The sequence below is a fragment of the Pongo abelii genome, chromosome 19 (assembly GCF_028885655.2).
Source record: "Pongo abelii isolate AG06213 chromosome 19, NHGRI_mPonAbe1-v2.0_pri, whole genome shotgun sequence".
In the NCBI taxonomy this organism is placed as follows: domain Eukaryota; kingdom Metazoa; phylum Chordata; class Mammalia; order Primates; family Hominidae; genus Pongo; species Pongo abelii.
The window spans coordinates 73,658,627-73,685,837 of record NC_072004.2 but is presented as its reverse complement, the minus strand read 5'-3'; the positions used below and the strand labels follow the sequence as shown (position 1 = coordinate 73,685,837).

The 27,211-nt window shown below is 48.9% G+C and overlaps 1 protein-coding gene, 1 long non-coding RNA gene and 2 other non-coding genes across 5 annotated transcripts; 3 read left to right on the top strand and 1 right to left on the bottom strand.

Moving 5' to 3' along the window:
- Positions 1 to 126: 126 nt before the first annotated feature.
- LOC100437608 (uncharacterized) lies at positions 127 to 12,634 on the top strand. Of its 2 annotated transcripts, none has more exons than XR_010138317.1 (3): positions 127 to 1,923; positions 7,949 to 8,907; positions 10,335 to 11,706. XR_010138317.1 is itself a non-coding variant. In XM_009251693.4 (3 exons), exons 1-3 carry the CDS (start codon positions 8,278 to 8,280, stop codon positions 11,998 to 12,000), a joined length of 447 nt encoding a protein of 148 aa, XP_009249968.2. In that variant the 5' UTR covers positions 7,528 to 8,277; the 3' UTR covers positions 12,001 to 12,634. The 2 variants fall into 2 exon arrangements, 1 of the variants encoding a protein (XP_009249968.2); XM_009251693.4 differs by lacking the exon at positions 127 to 1,923 and adding an exon at positions 11,753 to 12,634 and having other exon boundaries at positions 7,528 to 8,336; positions 10,335 to 10,474.
- On the top strand, positions 2,809 to 3,000 carry LOC129055005 (U2 spliceosomal RNA). The gene has a single exon (XR_008519683.1). It is a non-coding gene; the product is annotated as a U2 spliceosomal RNA (small nuclear RNA).
- Positions 8,437 to 24,540, bottom strand: LOC129054940 (uncharacterized). The gene is made up of 4 exons (XR_008519570.2): positions 20,142 to 24,540; positions 16,146 to 16,178; positions 9,495 to 9,585; positions 8,437 to 9,088 (listed from the first exon to the last, which is right to left on the bottom strand). It is a non-coding gene; the product is annotated as an uncharacterized LOC129054940 (long non-coding RNA).
- LOC112129843 (U2 spliceosomal RNA) lies at positions 21,067 to 21,256 on the top strand. Its single transcript, XR_002912186.1, has one exon. It is a non-coding gene; the product is annotated as a U2 spliceosomal RNA (small nuclear RNA).
- Positions 24,541 to 27,211: the final 2,671 nt, after the last annotated feature.

The following is a 27,211-nucleotide window of genomic DNA, read 5'->3' as shown; positions in this document are numbered from 1 at the left end:
AGGCGGAGGTTGCAGTGAGCTGAGATAGAGCCACTGCACTCCAGCCCGGGTGACAGTGCGAGACTCCGTCTCAGAAAAAAGAATAGATAGATAGATAGATAGATAGATAGATAGATAGATAGACAGACAGACAGATAGATAGGCCAGGCGCAGTGGCTCACGCCTATAATCTCAGCACTTTGGGAGGCCGAGGTGGGTGGCTGCCATATTGCACTTCACAGGGTAATAGAATGGAGATGACAATGACACGGTGGAGATCGGCGTAAAGTGAAATGAGGGAAACGCTGAGAGGTTAAAAAAAAAGTAAGGGGGCACCAAAAGACTCAGCAATCCAGATAAATGGCTTGATTATCTTATAATCGAGATAAGATATATTGCATTGAACTATTATTTATTTTGATTACTGAAGGGTTCTGGAGGATCACCCCCTGAAATTCGAATCTAGAGGACTGACCTCACCCTAATCCTGGCCGTGGCTAATAATAACGCCCATCTCTTAGGGCTGTTGAGTGAACTAAATGAGATAATGCACGTGGAGCCCTCCTCGGACCCGAGGCTGGCATTGGGAAAGGCACAGTTTATATTTTTTGACCTGGTTGTTCACCAGGCAATCCCTGCCATCCCGCTTTCCATCCTGCAGGGGGAGCATGACTGACTGAGTGTCACTATCGGATCTATGATACCTTCTTGCTTTTCTGAAATCAAATAAAAGAGACAGAAACTCTCATCTCAACTGTTGTGTTAGGATGGAGGACGGGAATGGTAAATGCTGACGCTACAGGCGGCAGTCTGTGCCTCAGAGAGAAAATTTATCCCAACCTTGCTGGGGGCCTTGACGCCCATCTTCCTCCAGAGCACCCCGACAGTCACCCCGCCCTCTGGTGTCCTCCCACCCCGAGCCCGATCTTCCCCCTTCACGCCTGCCCCGGGCCAATAGCCTCCTAACTGCGTCCTCTCTGATTGAGTGTGTCGTGCTCATTACGCCCTATCCGTCGTTTCTTCGCTCCACAAACGTTTACTGAGCGCCTTCAACTCGCCAGGCACTAACTAGACTAGCGCAGGGAAACGGGGATAAGTACTGATGAGGGTCCCAGCCCTCAGCGATCGGATTTCAGAGGGGGAGATAAAGGATTGCCCAGAAGGGTGGTGAGTGGAGTTGTTGATACAAACAAGGGGGTGCGACGAAATACACAGGAGGGCTGCTAATCACATATGGGGTGGGTGCCGAGGGCCCTTAATTAAGGGAGGCTTCCTGGACGGGTGACACCCAAGCGGAGTCCTGACAACCTGCATCAGAAGTAGCCAGGCGAGGAGGAGGTGAAAGGAATCCACGTCCCGAGCAGACAGGCAGCTTTCCCTACACGGCACAGGACACGGTCCGTGCACCGAAGCCACAGGAGACGCAGGCACAGGAGCTGGGGAGAATCCTTGCCGGGCCCTCGCCGTCCACGCGCCGCCTCCCTCTGCCCGGTGTCTGGTGTCAGCCTCCTGCCTGGCAGAGGAACTCCAGCCCCTGCTCCCCAAAGCTCCTCCAGGCCTTCCGCTTGCCTGACTCGGAATGGGCCCGTTGTCCAGTGGGTACGAGGCTGGTCTCCCCGCCCGCTGGTGACGACGTAAAGATCCAGCGCAGCCTGGTTTCCTCTTGTGATGATATCTTGCGACCTCGTCTTTCTCCAGGAAAACAGGGACCGCTTTCCGCCTACAGGTCTCTTCCACAGACCTATCTTGTTTTCACCCCCTGTCTCTTTTGGTTCAGTCTTTTCGCTCATACGAACAAGGAGGTCGCCCCTAGCCCAGCCGCGGCTCCTTAGCTGGAGGCGGGCCCGGGGGGGTGGAGTCAACCGCGGTGGCCACGCCTCCTGGGAAAGGGCAGGGCATGCAAATTCGAAATGAAAGCCCGGAAACCCCGGAACTAGAACTGGTGTAAGATTTCTCTTGGTTTTTGTGTTGTTGTTGTTGTTTTGTTTTTTGTTTGTTTGTTGTTGTTTTTGAGACGGAGTCTCGCTCTGTCGCCCAGGCTGGAGTGCAGTGGCGCGTCTCGGTTCACTGCAACCTCTGCCTCCCCGGGTTCAAGTGATTCTCCTGCCCAGCCTCCCTAGTAGCTGGGATTACAGGCGCGCGCCACCACGCCTGGCTAATTTTTGTATTTTCGTATTTTTTTTTTTTAGATGGAGTCTCACTCTGTCGCCCAGGCTGGAGTGTAGTAGCGCCATCTTGGCTCACTGCAACCTCGGTCTCCCAGGTTCAAGAGATTCTCCTGCATCAGCCTCCCAAGTAGCTGGGACTACAGGCACGTGCCACCACGCCCGGCTAATTTTTGTATTTTTAGTAGAGACGGGGTTTCTCCGTGTCATCCAGAATGGTCTCGATCTCCTGACCTCGTGATCCACCTGCCTCGGCCTCCCAAAGTGCTGGGATTAGAGGCGTGAGTCACCGCGCCCGGCACGCCCGGCTAATTTTTTTGTATTTTTAGTAGAGATAGGGTTTCACCGTGTTCCCCAGGCTGGTCTCGAGCTCCTGAGTCGAGACGGGGTTTCTCCGTGTTAGCCAGAATGGTCTCGATCTCCTGACCTTGTGATCCACCCGCCTCGGCTTCCCAAAGTGCTAGGATTACTGCTATGAGCCACCGCGCCCGGCAGATTTTTCTTTTAAAACGTGGAGAATAAGAAATCGGCCGGAGTGTGTAATGGCGTCAATATTGGTGTGGACGAGACAGAGTGAATGAGGCAAGGAGCGAGGCTGGGGCTCTCACCGCGACTTGAATGTGGATGAGAGTGGGACGGTGATGGCAGGGAGGAAGACGACGACATTGCTTCTCGTCCTTTTGGCTAAGATCAAGTGTAGTATCTGTTCTTATCAGTTTAATATCTGATACGTCCTCTATCCGAGGACAATTATATTAGATGGATTTTTGGAGCAGGGAGATGAAATAGGAGCTTGCTCTGTCCACTCCACGCATCGACCTGGTATTGCAGTACCTCCAGGAACGGTGCTCCCTCTCCTGGGATACAACGTGTTTGCAAGGTTAGAAAGAAAAGACTGCGCCGGGTAGGTTAGGATAGTTGGTAGGTTTTCTTACTCCTTTAAGTATCATAAGGTTCATGATTTATAGAGAGTATCCTAGGACCCAAAACGAGAATATTCATTTCCGAGTAGGGAACATGTTCGACTTTACTTGGAGGGCTTGTAAATCTCAGCTTGGCAGTGGAGGGGTGATGACCTTTCAAAGGGATGGATTCCAGTGGTGTGTTGCCCAGGCTGGACTTGAACTTACTCTTTTTGTTTGTTTGGTTTTTGTTTTTTGTTTTTGAGATGGAGTTTAGCTCTTGGTGCCCAGGCCGGAGTGCAACGGCACCATCTCGGCTCACTGCAACCTCTGCCTCCCGGGTTCAAGCCATGCTCCTGCCTCAGCCTCCCGAGTATCTGGGATTACAGGCACCCGCCACCATGCCCAGCTAATTTTTGTATTTTTAGTAGAAATGGGGTTTCACCATGTTGGCCAGGCTGGTCTCGAACTCCTGACCTCAGGTGATCCACCTGCCTGGGCCTCCCAGATTGCTGGGATTACAGGTGTGAGCCACTACGCCCAGCTGAACTTCCTCTTCAGCCCCTGGAGTAGTTCTACTTTAAGGCAGGCACCAATGTACTGGATACAAACTTCCTTTTTTCCCCAGGAAAAATGGAGGCACAGGTAATTTAAGTTATCGAGGAACACACAGGAGCAGAACTCGAGTCCAAGCATCGTGGCTCCACCCTTCATGCTTGATGCTTCTTTAGGCTCCATTCTAGGTATGTATATCGTTTACGGGATCAGCCACCAGCAGTTGCCTTGCAACTATGATGACAAATCTCTCCCAGCTCTTTTGGGTCTCATCCCTGTATCTATCAATTGCATCCCAGCATAAAGATCGGAATGTTCCTTTTGCTGACCCAATCTCTCACCCTTTCCAAACTCCAGAAATCTTGTCTGGCCTTGGCAAAACTACCCCCTGCTTCTTTCTCTAAAGCCTGTCTTCAGGCCGGGCACTGTGGCTCATGCTTGTAATCCCAGCACTTTGGGAGGCCCAGGTGGGAGGATGGCTTGAGCCCAGAAGGCCACAGTGAGGTGAGATCACGCCATTACACTCCAGCCTAGGCGGCAAAGCCAGAGCCCCATCTCAAAACAAACGAACGAACAAACAAAGCACAAAAGAAACAGCCTAGGCAAGGTAGTGAAGCCCTGTTCAGGGTGATGAATATCTGTACAACAGCTATTTCAGAGGCTGAGGCAGGAGGATCAATTGAGTCTGGGAGGTGGATGCTCCAGTGAGCCGTGATTGCACCACTGCACTCCAGCCTTGGTGACAGAGCCAGACCCTGTCTCAAATAAATAAAAATTAAAATTAAAGGAAAGAAAGGGTGGAAGCAGAAGTGGGTCCTATTGAACTTCAAGCCTTCAAGCTACAGCCGTGGCTGGACAGGTTGAACTAGCAGGCAGGAGCAGACACCATCTTGGCAGGGATTAATGGCCCTGAAGCATCATCAGGAAGAGGGAGTGGTGCTCTTATGCAGGGAGGGCAGGTGGAATATGTGTGAACTCTGGTGATCTGTTTGGGTGCCACGTGTTACTCCCAGGTCCACCTGTGACATGAATGGACAAGTGCAGGAACCCTGACTTGAGAAAGATGTGGCCTCGAGGGGTTTAGACTTTTCAGGAATGAGAGTTTGGGTCACTGTAGCCAGGGAAACCACCAGGATTAACAGAGGTGACAGCTGAGAAGGAGGGGGGGATTTGGAGGGGAGAGGACTGGTTGAGTACCAGGGGCAGCCTTGTGACCAAATGCAACAAGAGGGGCTATCATTTGACTCACTAACTTTCTGTAGCTCTATGCAGTACAAAAGAGCAGGAGGTGAAAGAATGGCAAGTAGAATGGGGGCCGGAAAATAACTGGAATGAACCCACACATTCCTGATTGACATTGACAGTAATATACAGGTACAGGCAGGCAGAGGCGTTTTCTCTTCAACTGATTTTGAAATCATTCTCTCTGATAGAGTACACAGCTATCTGAAGGTACACAGTGACCATCAACATTTACCAAGCTTTGGGCAAATGTTAAGTGTCATTGTTGTTGGTTTAATTTGATATTGTTCTCTATTGAATAACGTGCACAACAAATTTCTGGATTTTTATTAAAAGAGCATCTCCTGTGCTACATGCAAATATGCGATCTGAGAAATTCTGACCCTGGCTATTAAAGTATAAAAAGGTTTCCTTGTCTCAGAACAATGTTAGAACAGACATCAACTCACTGCTTCTAGAAGAGCAGCCACTCCTTGATTTCACAAACTCAATAAACAGTCTCAGTTGTTGTTTAGTGTCATTAGGAAGACCACTATTTTGACAGAGGTTTCTAGATCATGTCACAATGACATCAGATATCAAAGAAATGAGTAACAGGTTTGGTTATATGCAATGGCTACCCTCAACCCCCCCCCCCAACTTCCTGTCCAGTCAAATTCCCTCTGACCTGCTGTCTGCATCTGCCTCTCCAGAAACAGGGCAGACACAGGATTGTCAAACGTGCTTGCTTCCACCGTCTCCCTCTAATGGTGACATGGACTCTGTTCTCAGTAAGCACCTCCCGCCCCGTCCAAGGGTCCCTACCACAGCTCCCTGGCTCTGGGTCCACTTCTCTGTACCTTGGACATGGGCATAACATGTTGCCCATGAGGCACAGGATGAGTAGCAGGGGCAGCCCTGTAACCAGCTGCAGCAAGAGGGGCTGCTGTTTGGCTCACGACCCTTATGCAGCTCTATGCAGTACAAAAGAGCAGGGGAGAGAAGAATGGCAAGTGGAAGGGGAGGCGAAAAATAACCGGAACAAATGCACATATATGATCGTGGCCTTGGGTTTTCATTTCCTTATGAGGGCTCCCGTGTCACGTAAAACTTACATTGAGTGTCTATGCTTTCCTCCTGCTAATCTATGTCAGTTTGAGTCTCAGGCCCAGCAGAGACCCTAAGGAGATAGAGGTAAAGTTTTGCCTCCCCTACACAGTCATTGCCCACTCCCACCCTCATCTTGAGTTAACCACTGATCTACTTTATGTCTACAGAGTTCCCGTTCCTGGCATTTCATATGAAGGAAATCACACTGTATGTGGTCTTTTGTGTCTGACTGATATCTTTCTCTGAGCGTAATGTTTCTGAGGTTCATCCCCGTTGCGGCATGTGCCATTATGTTGTACCATTATGTTTTTATTCCTGAATATCACATTTTGTTTATCCGTTCACCCACTGATGGATGTTTGAGTAGTTTTCAGTTCAGAGCTATTCGAATAATGCTGCTCTAAACATTTGCCTCTAAGTCTTTATAAGGACATATGTTGTCATTTCTCTCAGCCTGCCTGCTCGTTACACATTGGTGTTCCTGCGATTCTGAAACATGTACTCCTCTTCTCTTACACAAAATAGTATCTCTGTGTCATCTCTCCCAGTCCATGGCTACTGGGGACCACCTGTATACCTCACCCCTGATCATAGAAACAGAAGTCCAGTCTCTCTATGTTTTCAAAGGCCTCCAAGATTTTCAACTAACTCTTTCTTTCTTTCTTTCTCTCTCTCTCTTTCTTTTTTTTTTTTTCAGGTCTCGCTCTGTGGCCCGTGGTGCAGGACAGTGGCATGACCATGGCTCACTGCAACCTCGACCTCCCCAGCTCAAGTGACCCTCCACCTCAGCCTCCTGAGTAGCTGGGGCTACAGGCGCATGCCACCATGCCTAGCTTCATATGTGCTTGCTTCCATCCTCTGCCCCTAATGGTGCCACGTACTCTGTTCTCAATAAGCACCCTGGCCCATGGGTCTTTAGACTCAGCCTTGATGAGGTAGACCTCATCTCTACCAAAAAAAAAAAAAAAAAATTAACAAAAATTAGCCAAGTGGCTGGGCATGGTGGCTCACACCTGTAATCCCAGAGTTTTGGAAGGCCAAGGCAGATGGATCACTTGAGGTCAGGAGTTCAAGACTAGCCTGGCCAACATGGTGAAACCCTGTCTCTACTAAAAACACAAAAATTAGCTGGACGTGCACGCCTGTAGTGCCGGCTACTTGGGAGGTTAAGGCAGGAGAATCGCTTGAACCCGAGAGGCAGAGGTTGCAGTGAGCTGAGATTGTGTCACTGCACTCCAGCCTGGGTGACAGAGCAAGACTTCGTCTCAAAAAAAATTAGCCAGTTGTGGTGATGCGCACCTGTAGTCCCGGCTACTTGGGAGGATGAGGCAGGAGGATTGCTTGAGCCTGGGAGGTCAAAGCTGCAGTGAGCCACGATCTCTTCACTGGATTCCAGCCAGGATGGCAAAGTGAGACTGTGTATCAAAAAAACAAAAAAACAGCCGGGCGCAGTGGCTCATGCCTGTAATCCCAGCACTTTGGGAGGCCGAGGCAGGCAGATCACGTGAGGTCGGGAGTTCGAGACCAGCCTGACCAACATGGAGAAACCTCATCTCTACTAAAAATACAAAATTAGCCAGGCGTGGTGGCACATGCCTGTAATCCCAGCTACTAGGGAGGCTGAGGCAGGATAATCGCTTGAACTCAGGAGGCGGAGGTTGTGGTGAGCCAAGATCGTGCCATTGCACTCCAGCCTGGGCAACAAGAGTGAAATTCCGTCTCAAAAAAAAAAAAAAAAAAAAAAAAAAAACAACAGAAACAAGTAAAGGAGCCATATGGAACACTAACTTTGCTGGCTGCTGCAGCCAAACAATCTCCCTTCCCCCACCAAGGCCACACAGATTGGCACAGTTCTGTTTCTGTTGCTATAAGTGAAAGTTTTTGGTTGGTAACTGTGAAGAGGCCCCGGAGGGAGAGAAAAGAATGGTGGGGCTGGGCAGGGGGCGGGGGTGGTGGAAGGAGTCAGAGAGGAGGCAAAGGAAAATAGGGAAACAAATGGTATCTCTCTCCAAGCAGATCTCTTCAACTACCTGTGAAAACTGATGTGATGAAAAGAGGAATTTGAAGGAGCCATTCCAGAAGACAGGGCAAAAACTGAGGTGCAATCAGGGCCAAGAAAAACAGAAATAGCAGGACCTGGAGTTGCATAGGCTGAATAGTTGAATAGGCTGCTCTCCTCAGCTGGCAGGAAACCTGGCAGCCTTCTGGTACCCAAGGACTGAAAACCTTAGAAGCACCTGGAGTTGGCAGCCTTGGCATGGTCAGGTTGGCACCTCTGGAGGTGCCCAGGCTTCCCTGGCAGCATTGTGAGCAGTGGATGGTGTTGAAGGGCAGCCAGAGGAGGAATGGAACACATGCTCCTTGCTAACCACACAGACAAGGCCACATTCACAGGTACACAAAGGTAGGTATACAAAGGTAGGTACACAATCAATCAAAAGTTTAAAAAACAGCCATGATACCAGAAGGCTGTTTGGTTTAAAAGAAAGTTTCAGAAACAGACCTACGTATATATGAGGCCTTTATTATATGATAAAAGTGGCATCTCAGACTGATGAAAAGGTGTGCTGCTCCATATATGATGCTGAGGCAACTGGTTAGCCATCTTAAAAAACAAAAGTTGGATGTGTAACTGAAATCATAGACTAGAACAAGTAGGTTAGGGATGCCAATACAAAGGATCAACAATTCAAAGGCCAGTGGGGAAAGGATCTGAGCAGTCAGCTCATAGAAAAGAAAATAGAAGATCTTAAGCATGCAAAAAGGTACACCCCATTACTGGTGTAAGAGATTCCACCACTTTTTTTTCTTTTTCTTTTTTGAGACAGAGTCTGGCTCTGTCACCCAGGCTGGAATACAATGGCATGATCTCAGCTCACTGCAACCTCTGCCTACTGGACTCAAGCTATCCTCCCACCTCAGCCTCACAAGTAGCTGGGATGACAAGCCTGCACCACCATGCCCAGCTAGTTTTGGTATTTTTTGTAGAGACGGGGTTTCGCCAATGTTGTCCAGGCCAATCTCGAACTTCTGTGCTCAAGTGATCTGCCTGTCTCAGTCTCCCATGTGAGCCATGGCGCCAGGCTGGAGAGCGATGGCAAGATCTCGGCTTACCACAACCTCTGCCTCCCAGGTGTTAGAAACAAGTGTTCGGTGCTGCAAAGAAAAACCACCACTTAAACAAAGAATTTCTCAGCAAGGCACATTTACTTCTGCAGAAGGGTACAGCTTGTGTCTGACTGATCCCAAGAGCACACCAAGCAGGGTAGAGCAGGGGTTTTTATCCCTAACACAGTTTCTGTTTCTGTGTCCTTTCCCCATTTGCTGGAGTTGGACAGCACAGTCTAAGCTGACCCAATTGACTAGTGCTTGAAATTGAATAAGGCCAATTAGGCGGGAAGGGAGAGGCTGTCCATTACCAACTAGGTGGGAAGGGTTGTTTACCGAGTAAGAGGTTTGCTAGTTACCCATTAAACAGAGAAACAAGTGCTCGTTCCTGATTAAGCAGGAAGGGCTGTGTACAGAGCAAGAAAGACCAAGGAAGCTTTGAAGAAGAACTTACTGTTTCTGGCAATTTTCCACCTCTTGACTTTATAGTTCTTCCTCTTCAAATTCCTCTAACATATTTTGGCTTTGTTGCTCCTCTTGGTTGTCTAGAAGTAGGAGTTTGTCCGAGTAGGGTGGGGGAGAATGGAGAGGGGTTTGGTAAGAGCTGTTTCTATAAGCCTTTGCACAAATCCACAAATGCAAGGTATGACACAACCTACAAGAATGAGTACACCAATAATAATTGCAAGGGAGGTAAAGATTGAGGTCATGAGTCCCTTCCATTTCCAAACCATTTTTCCATGAGACCAGAGAAGGGATGTTCAAGCGATTCTCCTGCCTTAGCCTCCCTAGTAGCTGGGATTATAGGCATGCACCACCACACCTGGCTAATTTTGTATTTTTAGTAGAGACGGGGTTTCTCCATGTTGGTGTCAGGCTGGTCTCGAACTCCCGACCTCAGGTGATCCACCTGCCTCGGCCTCCCAAAGTGCTGGGATTACAGGCATGAGTCATCTTCCCAACTTGCTAAAAGATCTAATCCCAGCTACTTGGGAGGCTGAGGCAGGACACTACCCTGAACCCGGGAGGTGGAGGTTGCAGTGAGCCAAGATTGTGCCATTGCACTCCAGCACTCCAGCCTTGGCAACAGAGCGAGTCTCCGTTTCAAAAAAAAAAATTAATTAAAAAAAAATTTTTTTTTGGTAGAAACTGGGTCTCGCTCTGTTGCCTAAGCTGCTTAACCTCCGTCTCAAGGTTTCCGTCTGTAGGTAACCTTTGCGAGTTTGTAATGAGGAGAGCACTTAGCACACAGCCTAGGCCAAACAGTAAATGCTTCCTATTCTATTGTCGGCAGGCAACGCAGTTGCTCAGGTGCTTCGGTATCACAGCCAAGACCCCTTCGGGGGAAGCTAGTCGGATACTGGGACCCACATTCCAGACTACTGAGCCACGGTCGCGCCCTCGGCTCCGTTTCTGCTCCCTCCACCCCACGAGGTAGGCATTGGTGTTTCCACTTCCCAGCTGGGGAAACTGAGAGTCCAGAGGTTAAGTAGTTTGTCCCCAGTCCCCACCGACAGGGCAGGGAGCGGGGCGGGGCTGTGACTCCCAGGGCGGCAGCCCGCTCAGGGCGCGATCTCGCAGTCGCAGTCGGACTTCTCTCTGCGGCCCCGGGAAGGGGGCGGGGGACAGGGGCTCATGGGCTCCGCTTTCGCCTCCGACCCAGCCAGACCGCTGAAGCTCCGCTCTTCACAGTAATAACTTTCCTCAAAAGAGCTCGGACCACTCTCCTCCAACTTCCTTCCGCAGACACCTCGTGACGCCCACGCCCATTTCGCTTGGTCACTGTCTTGACCCCGGGTGGGTCCATCAGCTCATTGTAACCTAATTTTTGTATTTTTAGTAGAGACAGTGTTTCACCATGTTGGCCAGGCTGGCCTGGAACTCCTGTCCTCAGGTGATCCGCCCTCCTTGGCTTCCCAAAGTGGACAAGGACAGCATCTCTTTTTGAAAGGAGATACAGGCCAGGCGCGGTGGCTCACGCCTGTAATCCCAGCACCTTGGGAGGCTGAAGCAGGTGGATCACCTGAGGTCAGGAGTTCGAGACCAGCCTGACCAAAATGGAGAAACCCCGTCTCTAGTAAAAATACAAAATTAGCCAGGCATGGTGGCACATGCCTGTAATTCCAGCTACTCAGGAGGCCGAGGCAGGAGAATCGCTTGAACTCAGGAGGCAGAGGTTGCAGTGAGCCGAGATCGCGCCATTGCACTCCAGCCTGGGCAACGAGAGTGAAACTCTGTCTCAAAAAAAAAAAAATTAAAAGAAGAAAGAAAGGAGATACAGTATGCCCCATGAGATGCTGAAAGGGACTCACCTCTTTTGAGACTAACCTAAGCATTTAAAGCCGTGGCTCTGTTTGAAATGGAATGATTAGGAGAAAATGCATTCTTGAAGAAATACACAGCAGTGCCGGCCAAATAAATGCTGTATGTGGAATGGACTGGGAGAAGGCCATGTCCATCTTGATGTGAGGACTTTTAATGCCTTGATTGTACTTGCCTGTATTATTCTATGTTGTCAACGTGTCCTCTAATACCAGGTCCTCCATGATAGGTTGATCCCGATCCAGAAGTATTGCCCCAGCTGCAAAGAGCCCTGATTCTCAAATGTGGTCATGATCATGGTTACTGGTTGGCCCACAACAAGAAAGTTAAAAAAAAAAAGATATTGTCAGACTCTTTATTCTATTTGCTGAAGTGGCCTTCTTCTTATAGGATGGGGGTGGAAGGCCGCCTTCCATGGGTGCATCCTCCACGATGACCTGCTAACAAAGGTGCATGGATTTCAGAGTCTGATTGGCCTACAACAGCATTTGGCTTGTGGAGACAGTGGTTCCCTGATGAAAAACTGCCATGATGTAAGGAAGAGACTGTCAGAGCAAGGCTGGGGTGCTGCGTGTTGGGGAGGTGGAGGTGTGGCTTCCCGGGAGAAGCTCCACCCGCTGGCTGAGTCTGGCATATGAACCAGTCTGTGAGGGGATGGATGTGGGTGTAATGGGGGCAATTACAGTAGGAAGGAGCCCACGTGGAGCCCGCATTCTCTGGGACAGGGCGTTACTGCATTCTCTGGGACAGGCTAAGGCCCAGATCCTACCTTCTCAGGTGGCTGGATGGGTCGTAGGTGTATGAACTGGTCCCCTCATTTTCTGATTGCCCTGTGCTTAACATTTCTGTACCTTCACTGAGGCTCTTTCCTCCAACTCCAGTGCCCAGACCCCCCTTCTCCTGAACATGAATGCCTGTCCATGGAAATTCGAGTCTCTGTCTCTCACCCAGGCTGGAGTGCAGTGATGCAATCTCGACTCACTGCAACCTCTGCCTCCCAGGTTCAAGTGATTCTTGTGCCTCAGTCTCTGGAGTATCTAGGATCACAGGTGCACGCCACCATGTCTGGCTAATTTTTTGTATTTATAGTAGAGATGGGTTTCGACATATTGGCCAGGCTGGTCTCGATCTCCTGGCCTCAAAGTGATCTATCCACCTGGGCCTCCCAAAGTGCTGGGATTACAGTTGTGAGCCACCAAACCCAGCCTGTCCCTGAAATTCTACTGAAATGTGCGATAAAGTTTTGTTTTTGTTTTTGTTTTCCCTTCTTGGCGAAGCCTGGTGTTTCTATTTTAGTGGATTTGCCTGGCACTGAGGACTGCTATGGTGGTCTTCAGAGGCTCCTGGTATCTACTGCTTGTGAAACCGCTTTTGCAAAATTATGACTGAGACAGTGAAAGAGATCTAACTAACCGACCCAATCTTGCTTCTAACCTCCAAATTGTCCTTATTCATTCCTGAGCATAGCCTGAACTAACTTTGGGAGAAGCTTAGTTTATATTTTATTTTATAGTTTAAAACGAAGATGTTAACAGCCCTTTCCCAAGGCAGACCTCTTTCTTCCCTGGGGACTAGATTGCCTTTGGAGGACTAACATTAGCCACAAGATTAAAAATTATGGGCTGGGCCTCGTGGCTCACCCCTGTAATCCCAGCACTTTGGGAGGCCACGGCAGGTAGATCACCTGAGGTCAGGAGTTCAAAACCAGCCTGGCCAACGTGGTGAAACTCCCTCTCTACTAAAGAATACAAAAATTAGCTGGGTGTGGTGGCACATGCCTATACTCCCAGCTACTTGGGAAGCTGAGGTGGGAGGATCGCTTGAACCTGGGAGGCGGTGTGGAGGTTGCAGTGAGCCAGGATCTTGCCACTGCACTCCAGCTTGGGCGACAGACTGAGACTCTGTCTCAAAAAAAAAAAAAAGTTTAGAAATTATGGTTTAGGAGTCATGCAGCTGGAGGTTACAAGATTCTGACCCTCCCTAAACTGCTCCTAAGATCAGTGCTTGAGATATTTTGCAGACCCTGCACTTGATGGATCAGCTGGCACCACCCAGATTGATTAACTGGCTCATGTGATCTTGGGGCCCCCACCAGGAACTTAATCAGCACAAGGAGACAGCTTCAACTCCCTATGATTTCATCCCTCACCAATTAGCACTTCTGGGCTCACTGGCTTCCCCCTACCCACCAAGTTGTCCTTAAAAATCTGCTCCCCAAATGCTTGGGTAGGCTGATTTGGGTAATAATAAAACTCCAGTCTCCCACACAGCCAGCCCTGCATGAATTACTCTTTCTTTTTTGAGATGGAGTTTCACTTTCGTTGCCTAGGCTGGAGTGCAATGGCAGGATCTTGGCTCACCGCATCCTCCGCCTCTCAGGTTCAAGTGATTCTCCTGCCTCAGCCTCCCCAGTAGCTGGGATTATAGGCACGTGCCACCACGCCCGGCTAATTTTTGGTATTTTTAGTAGAGACAGGGTTTCACTATGTTGGCCAGACTGGTCTCAAACTCCTGACCTTAGGTGATTCACCTGCCTTGGCCTCCCAAAGTGCTGGGATTACAGGTGTGAGCCACTGCGTCCAGCCAAATTACTCTTTCTCTATTGTAATTCCCCTGTTCTGATGAATCAGCTCTGTTTAGGCAGCAGGCAAGGCGAACCCCTCGGGCATTATACTTGGACAGAGGTGACATCCCCCAGGTAGTAAGTGCAAAGAACTAATGCTGCAGCTGTCTTCCATGTATCTGCCACTCACTGTAGAATGACCCTGAAGTTCTGCATTTCTGTTCTGTGTGGGTCAGGCACAAGAAGCTTCATCTCTTATCCCATGTCTGATTCCTGAAACCTTGCTCATTTTCCTACTGTCCTCCCTATTCCCAGCCTCCTTTCTTCTTTCGCTCTATCCTCCACTAAGGACATTGATTGCTTTCCTTTCTCTATTGGTTCTCCCCACCCCTCATTCCATTGTGCCTTGTACCCATACCGCCCACTACCTCCCCTTATTGCTGTCATCTGTCCTGGTGGCCCGTCACTCTCATGCCAACACTTACTTATTCCTTGAAGGTTTTAGCTCCTGGCTCACTTTCCAACATAACTCCTGTCATCAATTGACACCCAGTTCCCCAGTTCCTTGACCTAGGCCTTACCTACCCCAGCCACTCACTTCCCTGGTCTAAGTCTAGATCTTGTCATTGCTGATGCCATAACACCATCCACCATCCACTTCCAGGGTCACACTCTCCAATCACCTTCTACCACCCCTCCCTCTGTTACTCTGTGGTACATGTTACTCCACTCCCCCACTGCCCATCCCCTCCCCTTTCATGTTTCTTTCCTCTTTAATTCTTACACCTCTCTTTTTTTTTTTTTTTTTTTTTTGAGAGGGTCTCAATCTGTCACCCAGGCTGCAGTGCAGTGGCACAATCCTCTCACTGCAACCTCCACCTCTCAGGTTCAAGCGATTCTCCTGCCTCAGCCTCCTGAGTAGCTGGGATTACAGGCATGCACCACCATGCCCTGCTAATTTTTGTATTTTTAGTAGAGACACAGTTTCACTATGTTGGCCAGGCTGGTCTTGAACTCCTGCCCTCATGATCCGCCCGCCTTGGCCTCCCAAAGTGCTGGGATTAAGGCGTAAGCCACCGTGCCTGGCCTCTTGAAGACTCTTAAGTCATTTTTGGGAATCAATGAATTAACTACAGAAGATTTCCCAGGATGATGAAATAGCAAATCATTTCAAGATGCAGAAGAAGTAAGACCGCTAAGATCCCACAATGTGTCTTGGATTTTGGGAAAGAGAAAAGCAGAACCAGAAGTGGGTCTGGGATTCACAGCCAGGCCATACCCCGTGTCCTGGCTAATAGGATCGACTGCTGCTACTTTAGCCAATTACGGCTTTGGCCTTCCTCTACTCTTCCCTCCTTCTTGGTGAGATTTGTTAAGATCCTCAATCATAGAATTACCCCCACTTCCTGAGAGCATCCCAGAGAAAGGACTCCTCAAACCACCTAACACGTGCCCAAATCCTACAATAAGCCATCCCTGACACCCTCTTACTTATTTGCCCCACAGTTCCCCATGGCATCCAAAACGTTCTCCCTCAAAGCTAACTCATGTCATGACAGGTGTGTTCCTGGTGGCCTTTGGCTGGATGGTGCTGACAGGTTATAAGAGGGCCTAACAATAGATCTATATGGTCATTGCAAGACATAATGAGTTTTATTCTGTTTAAAAAGGGAAGAAAACGGTAGAGCATGGTGGCTCATGCATGTAATCCCAGCACTTTGGGAGGTAGAGGTGGGCAGATCACTTGATGTCAGGCGTTTGAGGCCACTCTGGCCAACATGGTGAAATCCTGTCTCTACTGGAAATGTTGCAGGATTCAGGAGGACGAGAGAGACCTCGAGTTGAAACAGGAGAATCTTTATTGAGTGCACTCAGGCCCAGATGACTCAACGTCCAAAAGACTGGGCCCAGAACAAAGACAGCACCTGACTTTTATACATACTTCACAGAAGGTGGTGGGCTAGCTTGAAGCAAGCTGACGGTGGTGTGAAAAGCAGGGATACAGAGGCAGGACAAAGACAGGATTGCACATGACTGTTGCCAAGCAACCTAGATGTCCCTTATCTAGGTTTGTCTGGGCATGGGCTTATCTTATAACCTTCACTATGGTGCCCAGGCAGCTGTAGTTCAGGCCTACTCAGGCTTCTCATGACCTTCGTTGTACTTCTTAGATAAAACAGAATACTTGAAGTCACTAGTTACATGTAGGCAGAAACTTACCCAGGTGCTGAGGCAAGAGACTGAGGGCACAACCTGTTCCAATATAATAAAGAAAATAGTTAGAATAAGAAAAGTTATATTAGAAATAGGATATAGAGCCGGGTGCGGTGGCTCCCAGCACTTTGGGAGGCCAAGGCGGGCGGATCACGAGGTCAGGAGATTGAGACCATCCTGGCTAACAGGGTGAAACCTTGTCTCTACTAAAAATACAAAAACAAAAAATTAGCTGGGCATGGTGGCAGGCGCCTGTAGTCCCAGCTACTCAGGAGGCTGAGGCGAGAGAATGGTGTGAATCCAGGAGGTGGAGCTTGCAGTGAGCTGAGATCACACCACTGCACTCCAGTGTGGGCGACAGAGTGAAACTCCATCTCAAAAAAAAAAAAAAAAGAAATAGGATATAGAGATGATTATATATGGATATTATCAATCATTAGTTTTTAGTATTAATCTCTGTATTATTATTATAACCGAGGAAAGACCAGCCAATACAGAGTTAGGAGCTGAAGGGACATTGTGAGAAGTGAGCAGAAGATAAGAGTGAAAGTCCTCTGTCACATCCTGATAAAGGCCGCTTGAGGACGCCTTGGTCTAGCGGTAGCACCAGTGCCTGGGAAGGCACCCGTTACTTAGCAGACCTTGGTCTTGCGGTAGCGCCAGTGGCTGAGAAGGCAACCGTTACTTAGCGGATTGGGAAAGGGAGTTTCCCTTTCTTTGGGGGGAGTTAGAGAACACTCTGCTCCACCAGCTCTAGTGGGAGGTCTGACATTATCCAGGCCTGCCCGCAGTCATCCGGAGGACTAAACGCCTCCCTGTGATGCTGTGCTTCAGTGGTCACGCTCCTTGTCCACTTTCATGTTCTGCCTGTACACCTGGTTCCTCTTTTAAGTTCCTAGAAGATAGCAGTAGCAGAATTAGTGAAAGTATTAAAGTCTTTGATCTCTCTGATAAGTGCATAGAAAAAATGCTGACGTATGCGGTCCTCCCTCTCTGCTTCGGCTACCACAAAGAAGACCCCCATGTGACTTGCTTGACCTTATCAATCACTTGGGATGACTCACTCTCCTTACCCTGCCCCCTTGCCTTGTATACAATAAATAGCAGCACGTCCAGGCATTCGGGGCCACTATTGGACTCCGTGCATTGATGGTAGTGGCCCCCTGGGCCCAGCTGTCTTTCCTACCATCTCTTAGTCTCGTGTCTTATTTTTCTACCGTCTCTCCTCTCTGCACACGAAGAGAACAACCCACAAGGCCTTATTTATTTCATTGGAAGACCTGTAAAAGAACAAAGGTCATGAAACATCAGTATGTACATCTAGAATTGCTCCAAAAAGAAACAGAAATGAATGGGGGCTCGGGTTGGGAAGAAGAATGGATTAGTCAGCTATAACTTTGGGTCCAAGGGACCCTGGTGGTATAGTGGGGGTTAACTTTGCAATCACTGACTCAGGTGAGCCTCTTAGTGTTAAGAGGTGAAATCATCCTGTTTCCCTAATGTATAGATCTTACATTTTCCAAACAGCTGATTCTCACTTTCTTCTTCAACCTCCAAAGAGCCTCAGCTGACTACCTTGCTTTCTATGTCCCCAGGGGAATAGAAACAATCAGAGGAAACTTCCATGAGTTCCCAGGACATATCCACCCACCTCCTCCACATGTAACCACCACTTCTACCTTCCCCTCTGGTGCTGTGGATGAGCCATCCGTGCTCCTGGCAAAGGCCCACCTGCCACTTGGGCACAGGAACCCATCCATCCCTCCTTACCTCTGGCAACTCTCCCTCTCTCTCCTGTATCCTTCATATTCTCTGGGTTGTATTCTCTTCCAGCCCCCGCCCCCTGCCCACCCCCAGCATGTAAAAGTGCTGTTATTGTTCCACTTTAAAACAAACCCTAAAAATAAATAAAATAAACCCTACCTTGACCCCACTTCACTCTATAGTTACCATCTCATCTCCCTTCTTTTAACAGGAAAACTCCTCCAAACACTTGTCTATATTTGTCCCTGTCATTCTCTCTCTCTCCCCCTCTCTTTTATTTAATTTAATTAATTATTTATTTGAGACAGAGTCTCACTCTGTCACCCAGGCTGGAGTGCAGTGGCATAATCTCTCACTGGAACCCCTACCTCTTGCGTTAAAGCAATTCTCCTGCCTCAACCACCTGAGTAGCTGGGATTACAGGCGCCCACCACCTCGCTGGGCTAATTTTTGTATTTGTAATTGAGATGGGGTTTCACCATGGTAGCCGGGCTGGTCTCAAACTCCTGACCTCAAGCGATCTGCCCACCTCCGTCTCTCAAAGTGCTGGGATTAGAAGCGTGAGCCACCACGCCCGGCCTATTTATTTTTTTGAGACAGAGTCTCCCTCTGTCGTCCAAGCTGGAGTGCAGTGATGCCATCTGGGCTCACTGCCCCCTCTGCCTCCCAGGTTCAAGCGACTGTCCTGCCTCAGCCTCCCTAGTAGCTGGGATTACAGCCATGCACCACCATACCTGCCTAATTTTTGTATTTTTAGTAGAGATGGGGTTTCACCACGTTGGCCAGGGTGGTCTTGAGCTCCTGACCTCAGGTGATCTGCCCACCTCACCTCCCAAAGTGCTGGGATTACAGGCATGAGCTGCTGTGCCCAGCCTCAATTATTTCAATCTTTGAATAACTTGAGACTTGTAGAATAGTTAAAAGACTTACATGGAGAACTTTTCTACCCTCTTCCCCATCCCCGCAAAGTATACAGTTGGTAAAGCAAGAAGTCTGGGGTTCAGGGACACACCGCTTAACTCCCAAGTTCGTGCTCTTTATTTTCTCTCTCTCTCTCTGTTGTCTCTCCCTCCCTCACTCCCTCTCTCTCCCCTTGATGGCCACATTTACTTTATAATTTTCTCTCTCACTCTTTGTCTGTCTCTCTTACACAACACACACACACTCATAAGAAGACACCTATGTACATTTTTTTCTCAACCATTGGTAAGTAATTTGCACACAGGATGTCCCTTCACCCCCCAGTCCACCAATACTTCGGTGTGTTTCCTAAGAACAAAGGCCTTCTGGAAGTTTCACATTAATTCCATACTGGAATCTACAGTCCGAGTTCACATTTCACCAATTGTCCAAATAAAGTCCTTTAGGTTTTTCTGGCCCAGGATCACTTGTCACTTTTGGTTGTCAGGTCTCTTTAAGTCTCCTTCAGCCTTATGTGTTGTCGACTTTTTTTTTTTTTTTTTTTTTTTTTGAGACAGAGTCTCACTCTGTTCCCCAGGCTGGAGTGCAGTGGTGCTATCTTAGCTCACTGCAACCTCTGCCTCCCGGGTTCAAGAGATTCTCCTGCCTCAGCCTCTCAAGTAGCTGGGATTACAGGCCCCTGCCACCACACCAGAGTAATTTTTGTATTTTTAGTAGAGACAGGGTTTCACCACATTGGTCAGGCTGGTCTTGAACTCCTGACCTCAAATGATCCGCTCTCCTCGGCTTCCCAAAGTGCTGAAATTACAGGAGTGAGGGACTGCGCCTGGCAGACTTTTGTTTTTTGAGACGTAGTTTCGCTTTTGTTGCCCAGGCTGAATATGGCAGTCGCTCTGGCCAAACCCCTGGAGTCACCCTCCACTCCTTTCTCTCACCCCTCATCCCAACTGTCCGCAAAGGCCATCAGCTCTGCTTTCAAAGTACACCCAGAATCTGGCCACTCCTCAGTCCCCTCACCGCCCCCATCCTGGCCCAAGCCCTCGCGCTCTTTCCTGGGAGCGTGCTATGGTCTCCGCGCCGGTCTTCCGGTTTCTCGGCCTTGGCCCCCCGTGGCTTGTCTGAGCTCTCGCGTTTACAGGGAAGTAGTGGTCGCGCTCAATGTGCTACCGCCCTCCCTCTGCTTGCCCCCTCCGCGGGCGGGGAGCCCACGAGGCCCAGCCCGATCCGACGCCCTCCGGGGTCACCTCCGGGACCCCTGCTCCTCCCGCCCAGCCCCCCGCCCCGCGCCGCCCCAGCCACTCGGTCCTCCGGGCCCACCCGAGGGCGTCAGAACAGGTGGTTCCCTCGGCGGTTCCAGGCCCCTCGCCTCCTTCCCGGGCAGAAGCAGCTTCGCAGCGCCACTCACTGAGCGGAGATTACCAGGGCCCATTTCCCAAGGCTCCGCCCAGCTCTCGAACCCGTGGGAGGGAGCGCTCCCTCTCCCGGGGCTGCGCCCTCGCCTCAACGAAAACTCGCCGGTCGAGACGGTTAAGAAATGGCTAGAGGGACGGAGACGTAAGTGCCTGTTTCCGTGTGGTCAACTATACAAAACATGTAATTACATGTCTATAACATATAATAAAGTAAGTCCAGGCCGGGCACGGTGGCTCACGCCCGTAATCCCAGCACTTTGGGAGGCCGAGGCGGGCGGATCACGAAGTCAGGAGTTCCAGACCAGTCTGGCCAACATAGTGAAACCCCATCTCTACTAAAAATACAAAAATTTAGCCTGATGTGCTGGTGTGCGCCTGTAATCCCAGCTACTCGGGAGGCTGAGGCAGGAGAATCGCGTGAACCCGGGAAGCGGAGGCTGCAATGAGCCGAGATGGCGCCACTGCACTCCAGCCCGGGCAACAGTGCGAGAATCCGCCTTAAATAAATACATAAAGGAAGTCCAGCAAGATGATGTTAGATGGTGGTAATAGGGCCAGCCTGCAGGGAGGACGGAGCTCGGCGCCTGTGGGGCGGGGCATGCAAATTTAAAATGGCTGTTCCGCTCAGGAGCTATGGGAACAAAAAGAGAAAGCGAATATCCCCCCCAAACTTGTAACAGTATTACTTATGCAATGTTTACAAATTGTATCAAGGAACACCGTGTGAACCTAGGGAAGACAGTGCTTCTTTACTTGAGGCTCATTTTTCTTACCATGAGCTCAGGATGAGTGGGAGAATGAGTGCTGTGGCCGAAGGTGAACGTGTTGTTGTCGGTTTTCAGTTTCCGAATAAAATGAAGTATAGTATTTGTTTTTATCGGTTTAATGTCTCGTAGGTTGTTTATTCCAGATCGGTGTATTAGGTAGGTGGTTGGAACAAAAAAACACAGTACGAGCTGGTTCTAGGTGCTCTGCGTATTGATGTGGTATTGCAGTGCTTCCACAGACAGTGCACCGTTTTGAGGGTCAAAGTATGTAGTTACCAGAAAAGGTGGTTTATCTTGATATTGTTGCATGCTTTGTACGTTTGTGTTTTCAGTGAAGAGTGTACGGTGTTTTTTTTTTTTGTGCTTAGGCAGGTTTGAGAATGAGCGAGTGTTCATTGAGAAAGCGCAACCCGGGGTTCCGAAGCTGGGAAGAAGAGTTGTTTGCAGGTATCTTGACATACGGAGTGGGTGCGTTGCCAGTTTCTGGACTCCCGAATGAAAAAAGCATAGGTGATCATCTATAAGCCAACGCCAGAAGCGACGTTGTTTAGTTTTTCACAATGTTGCGGTTACTTTTTGTTTCATTTTTCATATTATTGCTTTCCAACTGCTCTTTTTTTTGTTTTTTTTTTTTTGTATTCAGTCTCACTCTGTTGTTTAGGCTGAAGTGGCCTCATCTCGGCTAACTGCAACCTCTGCCTCTCGGATTCAAGCGATCCTCCCGCCTCAGCCTCCCGAGTAGCTGGGATTACAGGCGTTCGCTACCACGCCCGGCTAATTTTTGTATTTTTAGGAGAGAGGGGGTTTCACCATGTTGGCCAGGTTTGTTTCCTGAACTCAAGCGATCCGCCTGCCTTGGCCTCCCAAAATGCTAGGGTTACAGGCCTGAGCCACCGCGCCCGACCTTTATTTGACTTTTTAATTCATCCTGTCAGGGAGCTGAAGCCTGGTCCCTGCGAGTAAGAAAGCCTGGTCCCTGCAAATAAGAAAGGTTGTTTGGGTAGGAGGCCTCATCGGAGGCATCTTGCAGTTAGCCAAAAGTGGGGAGAACTTTTTTCTTGTGGTTTGCATAGGAGCTTAACTGCAGTAGAATAAAACATCAGTTACATTTCTAAAGTCTTGACTCCAAACCTTGGCTCCTAGACAGCATCCCAGCACCCACCCAGGGCTTGAGGGAGCTCACTGCCCTAAAGGGAGGGACATAATCCTGGCTGGCTTGGCCACCTGATCCTAGAGCTCTACTGCTTTGAGGGGACATAGGTGGTAGCAGGTAGTGGATATAGCAGGCCTTTGAGTGAGACCCGGTGCTGTGCTGGATTTGGGTCTGAACCAGTGCAGGGTTGCTTAGGCATCTCAGCACAGAGAGAGACTCCATTTATTTGGGAGAAAGTAAGGGAAAAGAACAAGAGTCTCTGCCTGGTAATCCAGAGAATTCTTTCGGATCTCATCCAAGACCACTGTTGTGGGAAGTTGGGGACCCCGAATGGAGGGACTGGCTGAAGCCATGGCAGAACATAAATTGTGAGGATTTCATGGACATTTATTAGTTCCCCAAATTAATACTTTTATAATTTATTACGCCTGTCTTTACTGCAATCTCTGAACATAAATTGTGAAGATTTCATGGTCACTTATCACTTCCCCAGTCAATACCCTTGTGATTTCCTATGCCTGTCTTTAATCTCTTAATCCCGTCATCTTCGTAAACTGAGGAAGATTTATGTCACCTCAGGACCCTGGATGATTGCATTAATTGCACAAATTGTTTGTAGAGCATGTGTGTTTGAACAGTATGAAATCTGGGCACCTTGAAAAAAGAACAGGATAACAGCAATGTTCAGGGAACAAGAGAGATAACCTTAAACTCTCACCGCCAGTGAGCCGGGCAGAACAGAGCCATATTTCTCTTCTTTCAAAAGCAAATGGGAAAAATATCGCTGAATTCTTTTTCTCAGCAAGGAACATCCCTGAGAAAGAGAATGCGTCCCTGAGGGTAGGCCTCTAAAATGGCTGCTTCGGGGGGAGGGGGGCTGTCTTTTATGGTCGAAGCTGTAGGGATGAAATAAGCCCCAGTCTCCCATAGCACTCCCAGGCTTATTAGGATGAGGAAATTCCCGCCGAATAAATTTTGATCAGACCAGTTGTCTGCTCTCAAACCCTGTCTCCTGATAAGATGTTATCAATGACAATGCGTGCCCGAAACTTCATTAGCAATTTTAATTTCGCCCCGTCCTGTGGTCCTGTGATCTTGCCCTGCCTCCATTTGCCTTGTGATATTCTATTACCTTGTGAAGCACATGATCTCTGTGACCCACACCCTATTCATACACTTCCTCCCCTTTTGAAAATCACTAATAAATACTTGCTGGTTTTATGGCTCCGGGGCATCACGGAACCTGCCGACATGCGATGTCTCCCCTGGACACCCAGCTTTAAAATTTCTCTCTTTTGTACTCTGTCCCTTTATTTCTCAGACCGGCCGACACTTAGGGAAAATAGAAAAGAACCTACGTGAAATATCGGGGTGAATTTCGCCCAATATCTGGCTGAATTTCCCCCAATAACCACCAGGGTAGTACCTCTACAAGTCTATAAGAATCACAGCATGATTGGGCTTGGGGCACACATATCCTGGAATACCCAGAAAGCCTTCCCAAGAAAGACACACAGAAACAAGCCCAGACTGTGAAAAATACAATAAATGCCTAATTCTTCCATATGCAGACAAAACAAACATCCACAAACATCAAGACCATCCAAGAAAACATGATCTCACCAAACCATGTTTGTTCAATTCCAGAGGAACTGAGACGTGACATTTTAGACAGAGAATTCAAAATAGCCATTTTGAGGAAATTTAAAGAAACTGGAGAAAACGGCCAGGCGCGGTGGCTCACGCCTGTAATCCCAGCACTTTGGGAGGCTGAGGCAGGCAGATCGCCTGAGGTTGGGAGTTCGAGACCAGCCTGACCAACATGGAGAAACCCCGTCTCTACAAAAACTACAAAATTAGCCGAGCATGGTGGCGCATTCCTGTAATCCCAGCTACTCCGGGAGGCTGAGGCAGGAGAATTGTTTGAATCCGGGAGGCAGAGGCTATGGGGAGCGAAGATCCCCACTGCACTCCAGCCTGGGCAACCAGAGAGAAACGAAAGAAAGAGAGAGAGAGAAAGAAAGGAAAAGAAAAGAGAAAAGAAAAGACAAAGAAGTTGGAAATTCAGAATTCTATCAGGTGCATTTACCAGAGATTGAAATTATTCTTGCTGGACGCAGTGGCTCACACCTGTAATCTTGGCACTTTGGGAGGCAGAGGCAGAAGGATTACTTGAGTCCAGTGGTTCAAGACCAACCTAGGCCACATGGTGAAATTTTGCCTTTACAAAAATAAAAAAATTATCTGGGCATGGTGGCACACACCTGTAGTCCCAGCTACTCAGTAGGCTGAGACCTGAGAATCACTTAAACCCGGAAGACAGAGGGTGCAGTAAGCTGAGATCGTGCCATTGCACTGCAGACTGGGTGACAGAGTGAGACTTTGTCTTTAAAAAAAAAAAAAAAAAGAAAAGAAAAGAAAAAAAGGGGAAAAAAAAGGACAGGAAGAAATCAAATTATCCTTGTTTGAAAGTGATATATTTGGAAAAACCTGAAGACTCCACCAAGATTAGGTGATTAGGACTTTTCAATTTACTTGTGTCAACTTATGACAGGAGGGATCGGCCCAGGCAGACAGTATAATGAGGAACGGTTTCTGGTGGAAATACACAAGGCAGATGTACATGTGAACAAGTGAGCACTCCCAGTTGTCCCACCTCCCATCTAGAGGACTTAAATCCTATAAATTGGGTTTAGTCTTAGCCCTAAGACTCGCTCTTGCCAGACCGCCCCCCCCCCTCCACCATTCTGAACAATGACAGCCAAAGGAGGTCATACCTAGAAAGGTCTTTCCTGAAGGGGAGTGAAAATTCCTTCCGTGTCTATCAGTACTTATCAACCTTGGCTATACTTCAGGACGACCGGATAGTTCGGTGGAGTGAATCATCCTGAGGTCCTAGCCCCACCCTACAGCCATTAAATCAGAATATTTGGGACAGGGCCTAAGGCTGTTGTACTTCACAGCTTCCGGGGTATTTCCCTGGGACCAAAAGCACCTCTTAGAATGTCCGGTGAAGACAGTAGTCAACTTGGTCTGGAACAACAAATTTTTCCCGGAAGTGAAAGTGTTCAACTCAACGGGAGGCACTCAGTAACCAGTGTGTAAATGAGGGACTAGCAAATCCCTTGGTTTTGTCACTGACAAGAGGCCACCCATTCCAGTGGGGAGGCTTTTCCACCCAAATTGGACTATGTGCACAGCAAGTCCGGTAGTTTCTGTGCTGTTCCCACTCTGCAGAACTAGATGGACCCCACCCCCACCACTGACCCAAAATTTATTTTGGAAATTGAGACTGGTGACATCACACAGGGACTGAGAAGGTGTGAAAAGGTTTAGAATTCACAAAATGAGGTGTTCTGGGAGATCAGAGTGGCTCCCAGGCAGGTTGGAAAATGGCTTGAGAGCGAGGAGACTGGGTTGGTGTTTTGATGGGGGTTTGGGAAGGGGCAGGATGGAGGGCTCCGGGAGCGGGGCCGGTGCTGCCTGCTGGGTGGCAATGGGGGGAGCACCCGGGTTTCGTCATCAGCTTGTTATCTCCACTCATAGAATGGGAGCCTCTTGTCATCTCCACTCAGATTGTTGGGACCTACTAATACACTTGGCTGTAAGAGGAGGAGGGCTGTGGACGAACGCTAATGCCGTCAGCGCCTTGGTCATTTAGGCTGAGGTTAAGTGCTGAACTTGCACTATCAGTTACTGTTATTTCGCATTACATCAGCAAAGGAGATCTCTAAACGCTGTCTGCTGACAAGGTGGAATGGTAGCTTCTTTCGTTACCTCCACGCGTTTGCATCGGATCTTCGGGGCCTGTTAGCACACTTGTGTGTAAGTCAGCAGCGCGTACTTTGGAGAGTGTGGCTGCTTTAGGTTTCACTTGGTTTAGTCACATGCGGTGTGACGATCATTGGATTAAAGGTTACCGCACCCACATCAGTATCCGTATTCTGACTGGTCTCTGCTATTACTTGGCACACTCAGATGCGATATTCGGATCGTTATATTTAAGTTTAGCGGCCCTATTTTACTATCCCAAGCGGGACTGTTTTTTCATTTACTTGTCTCCATCCGAGGCACTATAAACATCTTTCCATTCAAGTTTACCGCATGTGTTTCACTATCCAGAGTCGGACTGCTTTTGGATTTACGTGGCTTTGTGGGATGCGGTATGAAGATCGTTGCTTTCAGGTTTGCTTTAAAGATAGTAATATGGGGCTGGGTGCGGTACCTCACGCCTGTAATCCCAGCACTGTGGGAGGCTGAGGCCGGTGGATCACCTGAGGTCAGGAGTTGGAGACCAGCCTGGCCAACATGGTGAAAAAAATGTCTAAAAAAAAAGAAAAAAAAATTAGCCAGGCTTGGTGGTGCGCTCCTGTAATCCCAGCTACTCGAGAGGCTGAGGCAGGAGAACCACTTGAACCCGGCAAGCGGAGGTTGTGGTGAGCCGAGATCGCTCCATTGCACTCCAGCCTGGGCAACAAGAGCGAAACTCTTTTCGTGTTTATTTCCTCTTTCTTTAACTCTTACAGGGGCCCCTTTCCCAAGGCTCTGCCCAGCCCTGCAACCAGTCAGAGCATGTGCTCCCCTGGGGGCTGCACCCTGGCCTCCTCGAAAACTTGCCGGACCAGACAGTTGAGAAATGGCTAGAGGGACTAGACCTGAGTACCTGTCTCCATGGGTGCAGCTATAGAAAATATGTAATTGCTGGGCGCGGTGGCTCACGCCTGTAATCCCAGTACTTTGGGAGGCCGAGGCGGGCGGATCATGAGATCAGGAGATCGAGACCATCCTGACTAACACGGTGAAACCCCATCTCTACTAAAAAATACAAAAAATTAGCTGGGCGTGGTGGGGGCGCCTGTAGTCCCAGCTCCTCGGGAGGCTGAGGCAGGAGAATGGCGTGAACCCGGGAGGCGGAGCTTGCAGTGAGCCGAGATCGCGCCACTGCACTCCAGCCGGGGCGACAGAGCGAGACTCCGTCTCAAAAAAAAAAAAAACTGTAGTTACACGTCTGTAACACATATAATAAAGCAAGTACAGCAAGATGACTTTAGGTGA

Coding starts and splice junctions, on each gene's coding strand:
- LOC100437608 (XM_009251693.4), top strand. CDS start 8,278: ATGGAACACATGCTCCTTGCTAACCACACAGACAAGGCCACATTCACA. Junction 8,337..10,334: donor ACATTCACAGGTACACAAAG/GTAGGTATACAA, acceptor TATTGTCGGCAG/GCAACGCAGTTGCTCAGGTG. Junction 10,475..11,752: donor TGCTCCCTCCACCCCACGAG/GTAGGCATTGGT, acceptor TTCTTCTTATAG/GATGGGGGTGGAAGGCCGCC.